The sequence below is a fragment of the Primulina eburnea genome, chromosome 6, assembly GCF_022965805.1.
Source record: "Primulina eburnea isolate SZY01 chromosome 6, ASM2296580v1, whole genome shotgun sequence".
NCBI classification, from domain to species: Eukaryota; Viridiplantae; Streptophyta; class Magnoliopsida; order Lamiales; family Gesneriaceae; genus Primulina; species Primulina eburnea.
Genome location: NC_133106.1, coordinates 30,820,340 through 30,834,670, shown reverse-complemented (window position 1 = coordinate 30,834,670; position 14,331 = coordinate 30,820,340). Strand labels below are relative to the sequence as shown.

Sequence of the window (14,331 nt, the reverse complement as noted above, 5' to 3'; positions counted from 1 at the left end):
ATATTTCCTCAGATTTATATCAAGACTTTCTGGAGTACAGAAAAGAAACAAACAAAACAGTACAAAAAGAACCATCTTTCTTGGACTTCTTGGCTATCATCAATACATGCTTAGTCCATGGCTGGATCTTTCCCAAGTTTCTTTTAGATACCCCATGAGGAATGGATCCAATGATTCAATAAATCAAATAGAAGTGAGATATCAGATTTTGGACGAAAATTTTGTAATTTTCAAATCTACGACCTTGTAAATGCAATGAGCCAATGGCGCCGAAGTTCGATTGTGAAGCGTTTCTCACCCTGCATTAGGTCCTGCCTCAACGCACACGACCCATTGGGGGTGTAAGGTTTGAAGAGACCAAACAAATGATTTCATGGAAATTTTCTTCTATGCAGCATTGCATCACAAAGCTTGACAGCATCACAATTATCTCCAACATTGTGTACTCTCACTATATTTGCACCATTCGGAATCCCAGCAGTGACGGCCGCAACAGTAGCTGAATCTCTTCGTGATGCTTCCGGTCGACCACATATTTCACCTAAGAATCTCTTCCTCGAAGGCCCTATCAACATAGGAGCACTGGACAATGACAAGCTCCGCCGAGCAATCTCGGATCGAATAGTTGGCAATCCATTAAGAATATCAAGATTTTGTCCTGTGTCTTTTGAGAATCCAATCCCAGGATCTATAATCATTCTCCAAGCTGGGATACCAGATAACTCGGCATCTCTAGCACGTGTGTATAACTCAGATGCAACTTCCGCACAGACGTTGTCATACTTCAAGTTCTCCTGATTCTGCATAGTAGATGGATCACCTCTCATGTGCATTATAATATACGGGACTTTGAGGGCTGCAACGACGTTGGGCATATTCGAGTCTAAATTTCCTCCTGATACATCATTAATAAGGTGAGCCCCCATGCTCACAGATTCTGCAGCAACCTGTGAATAAAAAGTGTCGACAGAAATGAGCTTTCCTTCCATCTCAGGCAAGTTCTTCATTATTTCCAAGAAAGGCATCAGTATGTCGAGTTCCTGCTCGGGGTTAGCTTAGTTGCCATCGGTCGGGTTGATTGTGCACCTAAATCAATGATATCTGCCCCTTCTGACAGCAATAAACGAACTTGAGATATGAAAGATGTTTCTGATAAAAACCTTCCCCCGTCACTAAAACTATCGGGAGTCACGTTAAGAATACCCATGATAGAGGTCCTTGGTGACCAGTTCCACAATTTAGTTGCTATTGGTAACACCCTTTTCATCCCATCTTTTCCAATGAGCGACTCACCACCTAGTTTCTTCCATGCGGCAAAAAGTTCACCAGGACTTGCTGAAAACAAATCCCACGATTGAATAGTATCATTATCTATGTCTGATCCCAAAAGATCAATCAATGGACCCATCACAAAAGGTCGCTCCCAAATTCTTTCATGGGGAATAATAAGAGTATCAGTGTTTACCCTCTGGTTCCCGTAAAATAATATATCTAAGTCAATTGGTCGTGGACCATACCTGATTCCATTAACACGGCCCATATCCCGTTCTATTTCCTTCAGAATTCCTAACAGTTTATGTGGCTCGTGTTTCGTCGTTCCTCTAATAGCGGAATTGAGAAAGTGGGGTTGATCCGTTACATAAGCAGGTTTGGTCTCATATAAGCAACCATGTCTTGTGATATGTATACCTGATTTCCTCATCCGTTGCAAGGCTTCATCAAAATCATGAAGTCTATCACCCACATTACTTCCCAAAGCGAGTACAACTTCCTGTTCTTCAGAGTGAACTTCCACTGAATTAACATGAAAGAAACGAGAAAGCCGCATGCCAGTTGCTGCAAAGGAGACTGAAACTTGTTAACAAACTACACTAATCATAATTGACCAATCCGAATAGCAAGCCGAGCTCCAAATGGCAGACTGGTGAACTACAAATATTACTTGTGTTGAAACAACACAAACTTGATTAGATACTCTTACATACAGTAACTTGCCATTCGTCTAACTTATATAATACCTTCGAAACACCAAATTGGTTGACCAAAGTTCATTATTATTTAAGGAAACATTACTTCAGAAAGCGTAAAGGCGTCACCTTAGATGTCTTCTTAGCAACTCCAACTCCGCAGTTGGCCAACATCAACTTCTTGAAAATACTCATTTCAAGAAGCTCCGATTCGCTGCAAGTAATCTAATAATTCATCAGCCCCAACACAAATTTTGTATCATTTAAATTGAAATACCCAAAATCTAAACAAGAATGCAAGTAATTCAATCTTTCTATAAATTCATATCTGAAGAACAAATTAACACCCAATAATCTTACCGCATTCATACTACTAATTAAGCAATAGTTAAAAAAAAAAAGAGGGTTGCCGAAACATGGAGGGACGCCAAACGTCTGTATATCTTCTCTATGTTACGGATTTAATCACTAAAGTTGGAAAATTTTAGCCAAAAACTAAACAAAATTGGTCTGAATATCAGCTGGGACTTGGAGTGTGGAACGAATTTTGAGCAGGTTAGCATAAAAATGGTGAATTTTATTGCATATATGTACCATGAATTTTATTTTTTTAGATTAATTCAAAGAATATGACATTTACACAAGTAAAACACAACGATATTTTAATATAATCAAATTTATGTTTGGTGTATCGATAAATTACTTTTAAATAATAAATTATTAATTTCTCGATGAATAAAAATCCTCCCAAAATTAATAAAACTTTATGTTCTCAACATTATGAAGTTATAAAATCTTTATTTACGTACAATATAAAAATTACATGCTAATATAATATGATTGCCACAGCATTCCACATTTTTTACTCCAATATCGCAACAGTTCAATATTTTACACTCAATCCGCCCTCTGCCCCCATTCTCTCCACACTACATTCTGAGACAATGGAACAAAGTCATCTCGTTCCCATTTCATCAAAGACGAATCTCACCGCGACATCGGTTGTTGTGTATGTGTGACAAAAGAAAGAAATATGATGATCCACGAGCATGATTTAGGGAGGAGTGGTGCTGTAGCTTCACTCAGACGACACTTCAATCGTGGTTCGGGTTTGATTGTGGGCCCTAGTGAGAAACGTAAAGAGTTACTTGTTTGATTGCATGATATGGTTGCTTTAGTCGCCATTCTTTCTGCTTACGGCTCAATGGCCTCCCCTTTGCAGAGGGTTCGCTATTTTCCTTTACATCTGCCAACTTCCATATGCAGCATCCTGATTCTGCTTCGATGGAGTCTAGAAAATATACACCACTCTTTTCCGGGCTGCTGGCATCTGCATATTCAATGTAGCTTACCACCATTGGCAGATCTCTGAACCTCAACAAGTCATCAGGTACTTTAAGGAGCCGCTCTGCACCAGGACTCGACACCTTCAGAAGTAAATAAAGATGAATCAGCTGAAAACTCAACAAGATTCAGCTGCATATTGCAATTCTAAAAAAATAAAGGTGATGGTGTTACTTCAAGGGCCAAATCATCAGGTATATCTCCCCTCGAACCAACTTCATCTAATTCAGTCTTGTATTCACGACTGAACGATTTAATCTCCTCCATACTAGGGCACCCATACCTGATTTAAGACAACGTTAGAAAATGAAATCAAACTGAATCAGCCAATCTCTGAAACTTGAAATGGGAAACAGACGTCAAAACAACTAACAAAGTTTCTTGCGAGAACGTCCTTCTCAAAATATGCCACAAGTCCACAACAACTGATGCCAACCACCCACATTTTCAAAGAAAACATGAATCCAGTACACAAATTATGCTCATATAATCAAGTCGGACACAGAAAACATAAACCTTGTGAAGGGATAAGCCTTACTCATGTGAAAGTTTGTCTAGTCTCACATAAATGTACCCTCGAGGAGAAGTTTTGAATGCATAGAACTCCATATCTTCACCTAACCGCTCCAGAACACTTTGGGCTATAGATAGAACTCTTTCACCCCAAGGGCAATTCTCAAGCACTACTCCGCCGCCATCGCCGCCATCACCAACCTAAACTTAGAGATAATAAGATAATTGATCAACTAATAACTGACGTGAATAGTGAAATATGTAATTTTGAAAAAAAAATAAAAAACAAACGATACCTTGGGCTCAACTTCATCCTCTTCTTCCCACAGATCAATTGGTTCCACCTCTCCATTAGAATCCTCAAAAGCTTCACGCACCCGTAATCCAACCAGAGCAAAAGTACCATTAAAATGTGAAATGTAGCGAATTAGGAAAAAAATTCCTAAGGATGATCCAAGGTTAGAGGAGAATCAAGATTTTATTTAACTTAAAGCATCATAATCAGCTGAAAAATTCAAAAACCATATATTTTAAGCGTTAGAATGAAAACTACACAATAACATTCACTTCCCTCTCAGTGACTCTAAAAGAGAAAAAAGTACAAAATCAGAACAATCAAAAAGAAGCTACAAGGATCAAATGATGAGCTTACCTCCAACTGAGGTTGGTCTGGTTTCCTCCTCGACGGAAGAAGTAGCATTCAAATATCGAAAGGAGGTCAAAGAATCGAAATGGATTATGGGTTTAAGAGACATCCTTCGAGTTCCGAAGGTGGAAAAGGAACGATAAAGGCCAACTATTTTGTTCGCTGGCGTTGGAAGATTACGCATGTAAAGACAGAAGATTGAAGAAGTGCAAGATTTGTTGAAACCTCTGTGTTTTAAGATGCGGTGAATCGTATCAACATTAATTTTATTTCTCATCTCTCTTGATAGCGGTTGTTGTGGCGGCGGCGGCAACGGCTAAGGGCGGCGGTTGGTGCCTCCAGAGACAAGGGTTTCTTATGAATAAATACTGAGTATGTGGATTAAGCTAAGTGTGATTTTGTCCCTAAAAATTTCAAAATTACAGGAGGAGTGCTAAAATTTTTGAATTAAAGTACTATATTATTTGAGAAATAAATAATATATCTCGTTATTGAAAATTTTAAAGAAATTTTTTTTCGAAAAATTATAATGACTCATATTTGTAGTGATTATAATTAATATATTTGAGAAATAAATAATATATCTGTGTATTTGAGTTTCTTTTAATAGAGTAGGTCTCATGTGAGACCGTCTCACGGATATCAATCTGTGAGACGGGTCAACCCTACCCATATTCACCACAAAAAGTAGTACTCTTAGCATAAAAAGCAATACTATTTCATGGATTACCCAAATAAAGATCCGTCTCACAAAATTTGACCCGTGAGACCGTCTCACACAAGTTTTTGCCCTTTTAATAATATTGTTTAGAGTATGTCTAATATGAAATGAGTCAGATTGCGTTCATGTTTATAGTGAAAAGTAGTATTTTGACAAAAAATGTAATATTTTTTTGTGGACTTGGTCAGCTTGGACATCTGTTTCATGAAATTGACTCGCATAAATAGCATAGGATGGCCTCAGATTTATGCAACAAGTTCACATTCTGTACTAGTCTCTATACCGTCAAAATATTAGTGTTTATGGGTATTCTTGCAGGGAGATTCATCACAGATCCAAGGAGTCATTCCGTAAGTAGGTTTATGTATTATTTGCAAATGATTGTGTATTATTATGAAATCTGTTTTTTTCTTATCCAAATGAGCAAGCATGCATGCATATTTTTTTCTCTGAAAAATCCTACTACAATGCATAATTATACTCTTTGCAATCAATGAAAATCGAATATGTGACCTTGACTATCAATTGTAGGATCGAACGCCATCAAAAGTTATAACCAATAATAACAGTGAAACTCAAATATTTTAAATCGCATAACAACTCAAACATTACGTATCGGTTACTCTACCCCTCAAGAACAATTATTTCACCACAACAATTACCCACTCACCCTTTTCAGTCGAGGATAAATTGAGGAGAAGGACATAAATGGGAACAAAGTTGAAGAACAATCACTTAAATGAGATTTTTGAAAGGATCAGAATAAGAAAATTGTTGGGAATAGTGAATGATTTTTATTTAATCTTCAGCGATCTATTTAGCTCCAAAATACTCCTATCAGATTTCCACCGCCATAAACATTGCAATGAAACTCCAAATTCCACCGCCTAAAATGTTCTGCACAGTTTAAAAAAATCGAAGCATCTCGTTACATTTCTGCAGATAAATATAGTCATCCTCTTGTGGTGGGAGATTTTCGACCTCTCGTTGAGTTGATACCGGAAATATAGTCATCGTATTTTGTTGGCCTGCCATTCAAAACTTTTTATTTTCCAGAAATAATATCCATGGCTTGCAGGAGATGAAGATTGAAGTGTTTTCAATTTTTCTGAGACATTCACATATGGAGTATAAGTAATGGCCGAAATTCGACCTGAATCTATATTTAATATCCTTCAAAATAAATCTAAATTTAATAATTAATTCGAATTTAATGAAAATGAATGACACATGCAGTAACACGTTTTCAATCATAATTATGATACTATTATTCTAATATCCTTGTTAATCACATCATTCAACTAATCCTGGTTGGATGAATAATAAATAGCACACATTCAGAGCAACAAACAATTTACCACGCACACACAGAGTAATGAGATAAGTGAGGTAACACAAGGTTGGTGGCAATGTGTATTCCCCGCATTCGATGACGGCGGGCGGGGAGTGATCGTCAGAGGTTAGAGGTAGCACGAACAAAGTACGGCTCCTAACACGAAATTCAGACAAAGAGGAACGTGAATGAACTATTCCAGGGCCGCACCCCATATTAGAAAGAGCTTAAAAGAATGGTAGATAATACTCATATTAATAAAGTGTATCTTCTTTTCGAAAGCGTATAAATTTAAAATTTCAAGGTTGAGTATTCTTGACACGGAATAACTCTCGGATATGTTACTCTCGTAAAGTTTTCTCAAGAACGTGTGGATGAGTACATAAACACGTTGAAAAAGCTTGTGTTAGTTTGTAAGAACATCGTCTACTCGAAGCTAACCTCTTGAACAGTACAGTGTGATTGGTGACAAAACCAATACCGCAAACTCGATCTTACAAATAGACGCTAATTATTTTGTGCTTATATCGATATTGATTCGAAACAAAGTTGAATGAAAGATCATATTTGGCTAAATATATTGTAATTAAGCCTGAGATAGTCATATGCGTTTTAAGACAAAATTAAGAAGAAATTTACTTGTCCATATAGTTAAAGTAAAATATGAATTTTGAGACCATTCGGTGAACACTTCATGAACTAGGAATATTCTTCGTGACACGAATATTCTCATATGGGAATGTTTAAGCTTGTGTATTTTATGAATAACTGAATATACATCGGATAATTACAACTTTGAATTTATTTAGAAATATAATTATTATTGTAGAGTAGGTATCTTATGAGATGGTTCCATGAATCTTTATCTGTGAGACGAGTCAACCTTACTGATATTCACAATAAAAAATATTACTTTTAGCATAAAAAGTAATATTTTTTTATGGATGACCCAAATAAAAGATTCGTCTCACAAAATACGACATGTGAGACCATCTCACACAAATTTTTGTCATTGTATTAAAAACATGTATAAAATTTATATTAATTTGTATTTGCACAAACCTTGTACAATAACATGTATAAATTGTTCAATTTTGGGTTTTTGTTCATTAAACTTTCAAAGTTTGGTTTTGGTATGTACATTGATTTTTAATTTTTAGTTATTTTTATATAAATGATTTTGTAACACTGAAAATACTTATATGATATAAAAAAAGACGTAACATCAGAAATCTTTGAATTTTCAGATGACAACTCAACAATCTATACATATTATAAAAGTGTGAACCAGGGTCAAAGTTTTTCATTGTGTATTGTCAACTTTGTCCTTGTTTTGTACACACTTGAGTAATTTAGTAAGGATGTTTTAGTAAAATCAATTATTATGATAAGGTCAAAATTGTAAAAATACGTGTTTGTTGGATAAACATCAAATTTGAGAACATATTTTTTTCTATGAGTACTTTGATTTTTATTATTATAAATTATAATTATAATTATAATTATAATTATAATTATAATTATAATTATAATAATAATAATAATAAATTTATAAAAGTGTGAACCAGGGTCAAAGTTTTTCATTGTGTATTGTCAACTTTGTCCTTGTTTTGTACACACTTGAGTAATTTAGTAAGGATGTTTTAGTAAAATCAATTATTATGATAAGGTCAAAATTGTAAAAATACGTGTTTGTTGGATAAACATCAAATTTGAGAACATATTTTTGATGTTTTAGTAAAATCAATTATTATGATAAGGTCAAAATTGTAAAAATACGTGTTTGTTGGATAAACATCAAATTTGAGAACATATTTTTTTCTATGAGTACTTTGATTTTTATTATTATAAATTTTTTATTTAATTATAGATAAAGTGAGCATATTTTTTTCGACGAAAATCTACATATTTGTTGAAAATAAAAAACAAGGGTAACATATTTTTTTTTTAAAAAAAATGCCAAAATACTTTGATTATTTCATTGTGTATTGTCAACTTTGTCCTTGTTTTGTACACACTTGAGTAATTTAGTAAGGATGTTTTAGTAAAATCAATTATTATGATAAGGTCAAAATTGTAAAAATACGTGTTTGTTGGATAAACATCAAATTTGAGAACATATTTTTTTCTATGAGTACTTTGATTTTTATTATTATAAATTATAATTATAATTATAATTATAATTATAATTATAATTATAATTATAATTATAATTATAATTATAATTATAATAATAATAATAATAATAATAATAAATTTATAAAAGTGTGAACCAGGGTCAAAGTTTTTCATTGTGTATTGTCAACTTTGTCCTTGTTTTGTACACACTTGAGTAATTTAGTAAGGATGTTTTAGTAAAATCAATTATTATGATAAGGTCAAAATTGTAAAAATACGTGTTTGTTGGATAAACATCAAATTTGAGAACATATTTTTGATGTTTTAGTAAAATCAATTATTATGATAAGGTCAAAATTGTAAAAATACGTGTTTGTTGGATAAACATCAAATTTGAGAACATATTTTTTTCTATGAGTACTTTGATTTTTATTATTATAAATTTTTTATTTAATTATAGATAAAGTGAGCATATTTTTTTCGACGAAAATCTACATATTTGTTGAAAATAAAAAACAAGGGTAACATATTTTTTTTTTAAAAAAAATGCCAAAATACTTTGATTATTATTATTATTATATTTTTTATTTGGTCATAGATAAAATGAAAATAATTTTTCCCACAAATATCAACATATTTGTTGAAAATAAAAATTAAATTTGATACGTCATAGCTATAATATATCTACTTAAAACTTAATAAATGACCGACTGAAGTTGGACAACATAGGTAATTTGTATAATAATAAAATTTCACATGCTCCAATTATAATTATATTTTAAAATAAGTATGAAAGGTTATGAAAAACATAAACTTATTTTAACATGATTATAATAATTTATTAAGTAATTTTAAATAAAATTATATTATCTTTAATAATTGAGTTATTATTTCGGTAGAACTCTAAATAAGATGGATTCTTTTTAACACAAGATAAGAAGAACTCTAGATAAGAAGGATTTATTTAACACAAGATAAGAAGGATTTATTTAACACAAGATAAGAAGGATTCTATTAAGACTCTATCATTATATTAATAATTATATATATAGTGTAATACTTTCAAATGTATTCAACAAAAATACACAGAAATTTTCTCTACAAGTTTGCATAACCGCGTTTCGAAATTCGGAGAAGGCTGGGGATTTGGAGGTAGGCTGGATATTCATTCAAAGTTGAAACTTCTTAAATAAAAAATTGACAGGTATTGATCTTTAATCTTCGTGCGTTCTATTAAACGTATTTGTGTTGAATATACTCGATGAATTGAACTAAAAACATGGAGAAATCAAAGCATCGACTTTTGTAACCCAAGGTTCCATTGCTTTTAAATAATTGTATTTATTTCATTTTCCAAACATTTTGAATTAAGAACCCGTTCGATTTGTGTACCATGCAAAAATATTATATTTCAATCACAATGTGGTAGACCAATATCTATCAATTTCTATTATTTCCAATATACTTATTATTTATTTAAATTATTGTTGTTTAATATATTTCATTCTCAAAATTTTTTGTGTCATGTCAATTAGAGAGTACAAAATCATATAGTTCGAATGGACACACCTTGCACATATGTCCTATCATCTCGTTGCAACCAAGTCAAAAAAATGCTTCCATAAAGGTTAAAGTAGTACGACAGGGAAGCCAAATACCCGCCAAATCAAATTCGAAGCCTATAAGAAAACTGATCTTTGTGGACGAAGAGGTACTTTCTTCTTATCCATATTCATCTATATTTAAATTGTTGTTATAATAATTAAATAAACATATTCCGTTTTCATTGAAGGGAACAAAAATACATGAAATAATGTTTTCGAACACAATAGATTTTTTTCAAGATCAGTTGAAGATAAACAAAACTTACATCATCTCCAATCCAATTATTCAAGAAGTCAACAACAACTATCCGAATATCAACAAACGGATAGAATTGATTATCCAAACGAAGACGACAATTGACGAACTACAAACTCAATTCACTTGTTCCAATGTGACTTCTGAACTTACAATGTTTAATGATACAAGCAGAGAATCACATACTAATGAAGATATAGGTATCGATTTATGCGACCAATAAAAACTTTCTAGATTTATGTAATGAAATTATCAAATGTTGTAAAAATTTTGCAGATATAATTGGTGTTCTGAAGGAAGTTCGGCAACTTAATAAATTTCACAAAAAAAGATATGAACATCATCGGATATAGAATAGAGATAGTACTTATAAATCTTTCGTCAGTATTTATTCTATCTTTATGTCTTTATAAAAAATAAAAAGCAAACTAATATTTTTCAAAGCCTTATTTTAGTATTAAAATTTGCGATATATTATTGGATAAATATATTTTTAATGATTTTAACTATTTTTCCCTCTTCTTAAAGGCTAGATACTATAACAATTACTTTATGGGATGATTTTGCTATTAATGAAGGACTATTTTTACAAGAGATAGAGATGGATAAACCGGTTATAGCTTTCTGTAACTTGAAAAGACATATATTTGAAGGTAAATTTTTTAAAAATTTTACAATCAATATTTACAAAAATTATTCATTAGCATTACTCACTACTTCTCCTTATAACTGATAATAGGAAAGTTTCAGTTCAAATAAACAACAACAACAACAACAACAACAATGTTCACAAATCCATCTTGCATAGAAAAAGAAACAATAAATATATGGTATTATTATTTTCGATTTTTTTTTTAACAAAACTATAATATTGATATTATTTCTTTTTACTATTCAAGTTTGTAAATATCTTTATGTTAATCATTCTACTACCGGTTAGGTAACAACTTCAAAGAAAGAAGTCTAGAAGAATTATGGATGACACATCAAATTAAAGATGCTGAAGAAATTACTTTGAGGTAAATTCTCGATCAGATTAATATTCTACCAAAGGTTACGTATCATTTATTATTCAATTTATTTTTATTACTTCACGATTATTTTTTTGAATATTTATTCAATGGAACAAATATTTTATTAATGACATTTATAAAAAAAAAATTAGATAGGGAATCATAAATCGATATTTAATTTGATGTTATGTATCTCAGTTATTAACAAATACAGAACAAATTCTATTGCTTCAAGGCATACATATATGAGGTAGAAAATAAGGCGAATCCATGGTACGAAGCATGTAGTAATTGCTCAAAATCAGTCAACGAAACAATGAAAATCCGGAGCTGTAATAATTGCATAGAGTTCAATATCAGTATTGTGTCAAGGTAAAATTACATTTAAACATTATATTTATAAGTTTACCTGAGTTGATAATAATGCCTTACATTAAATTGTTATTGTAGATATAGAATAACGATGAGCGTAAATGATGGCACTGCCACTGCAAGTGTTACATTGTTCGGAAATGTCGCAAATGTTTTTATTGGCTGCAGCGTTGAAGATTATATCGATTCCATCACTAAGGTATACAAATAATGATTTTTTTTCCAAAGAATATATGTAATTACCATTTACTAATAAAAATATTCTTTTTCTATAGGATGACAACACTTCAATATACTAAAAGCTTTTAGAGACACCAAATAGAGAAGAATATACATTTCTTCTCAAAATGGACAAGTCGGTTGAAATAAAAGACGGAACATTAGCATTTGTAATTGAAGGCATTCAAAATCCAAGCACAAATTTCAACAACAAAAATGTTGCAAGCAAAAAGAGATCTGTAGATTTCGAAAAAGAAGATATTAAAAAGAAAAGAGGATCTCCAACAAATATCATTAATGATATTGGCATACAAATAATAGAAGATCACGACAATACAAATATGGAGATTAAGGATGATGAAATTATAGCTTCTCCTACAAGGAAAGATTTTCAGCATAAAAAAATACAGAAAAAAGAGAGATCGTCCAAGAAAAGAATCATTAAAGAATAAAGATATGAAAATGCAAATGATTGATGACGATAAGACCACAAGAATAGTTATTGAAGATGATGATAATATTGCTTCTTTCATGAAGAAGAAAGGGCGAATGAAAAAGGAAAAACTTGTGAAAGATAGAAAATTCCAAAATATAAAAGAAGAAAAGGTTGACACAATTATTTGATTTAAGTTTTAGAATGCATTATCTACGTTATATTTTTATTTTTCTTGAATTAAATAAATAATGGTAAAATAATGTGATAAAATAATGTGATCAACACTATAGATTATATTTTTTCTTTATCTCATATTTATTTTAATACTTTTGTTATGACATCAATTCTATGTTATACTTTTTGATTGATTACTAATATATTTTGCAACAATTATAAATTCATTTATGTTTGAAATATATAACATTTTTTTAACAAATAAGATTTTCACTTTATAATACATGTTGTATAAATTATATTACGTACATTTAATTTTAGTGTTTGACTAAATAAAATAGATGAAAATTATTAATTATATGCAAACTTATAATATCTTCTTAACTCATTTCTTTAACACCATTTATCAATAATAGAAGTGTGTTTCCACGTGCAACGCACGTGTCTTTTCCTAGTTATACTAAAATAGTCAAAAAATTAAAATTTAGTGAATCAAAACCAAATTTTGACTAATTAATATTACAAAATTTAAAATTGAACAAGGTACTAAAAAATCATTTTCTCTTAAATTTGAGAGATAATATACACAAAATTGGTCCCTAGTATGACCAATTTTGAAATTATCATATTGCCATGTTAATTTTAAACATGTTCAACCTATCTTTATTTTATCTAAATTGCACAATTATCCTTATCCCACAAACTAATTATAAAAATTGATGAAATTATATATAAAAGAACACGATAAAACTAAAAAAACGAAAAACAAAACACGATTTCAAAAACACACCATGCATGGACCCGAACCCTAGTTCAGATTAATAATTACCATTGAACCACTAACCTCATATAAAAACTCACGTGAGACGGTCTCATGAGTCAATTTTGTGAGATAAATCTTCTACTTGAGTCACTCATGAAATAAAAAAAATTATGTTGTATGCAAAAAAATATTACTTTTATTGTTAATATGAGCATGAATAATCATCTAATGAATAAAAATATGTTAGACCTGCTCTTAGACTTATAGTAGAGATATTAGATCCAATTGTAGGATCTCATTAACTGTTTAAACAAAATAATTAGACTAAAAATTATAAAATTACAATTATACATAATTAATGCACATCCAGGACTCTAAACATCATTAAATTTAAAATTTCAATATATTATATTTTATTTATAATGATATCTGGGGCAAAAAAAAACCCGTACGGCTTAACTTGGATCTTCAAATTTACGTGTAACTGTATAAAAGGGCAATAATTAAGATACTCCGTGATCATATATCAAATTCGATTTTTTTTGTCCTAAAAAATCGGTGTAATATTATTAAATATATCATTATTTTTTGTTATAAATAAGGCGTACTAGTATTCAAGTCTCTGCCACAACTCCAACTGTCCCAGGATTTTGCGCGGACATAACTTTAAGGTACGATGAAACATCAAAATCTCCATGTCCTCTTGTCTTTTGAGTAATCTTCACGATTTTCTGTGTCCTAACAATGTTTTAAGCATTATTTTTATTATTGTTTGATCAAGTTATATTTCCTCTTCACTTTCATATTTGTTTAGTTCTATAAATCTTGAAGGTGGGATTTGATTCTAGAATA

The 14,331-nt window shown here is 31.0% G+C and overlaps 2 protein-coding genes across 2 annotated transcripts; both read right to left on the bottom strand.

The window, feature by feature from the left end:
- On the bottom strand, positions 1 to 2,560 carry LOC140834212 (folate synthesis bifunctional protein, mitochondrial). The gene is given in 3 exon segments (XM_073198925.1): positions 1 to 1,048; positions 1,051 to 2,181; positions 2,328 to 2,560. Coding segments are annotated over 2 exon segments (1,455 nt in total). The 5' UTR covers positions 1,829 to 2,181; positions 2,328 to 2,560; the 3' UTR covers positions 1 to 371.
- Positions 2,561 to 2,778: 218 nt separating this feature from the next.
- LOC140834211 (uncharacterized) lies at positions 2,779 to 4,859 on the bottom strand. Its single transcript, XM_073198924.1, has 5 exons — positions 4,477 to 4,859; positions 4,121 to 4,191; positions 3,850 to 4,025; positions 3,486 to 3,594; positions 2,779 to 3,394 (listed from the first exon to the last, which is right to left on the bottom strand). Exons 1-5 carry the CDS (start codon positions 4,745 to 4,747, stop codon positions 3,092 to 3,094), a joined length of 930 nt encoding a protein of 309 aa, XP_073055025.1. The 5' UTR covers positions 4,748 to 4,859; the 3' UTR covers positions 2,779 to 3,091.
- Positions 4,860 to 14,331: the final 9,472 nt, after the last annotated feature.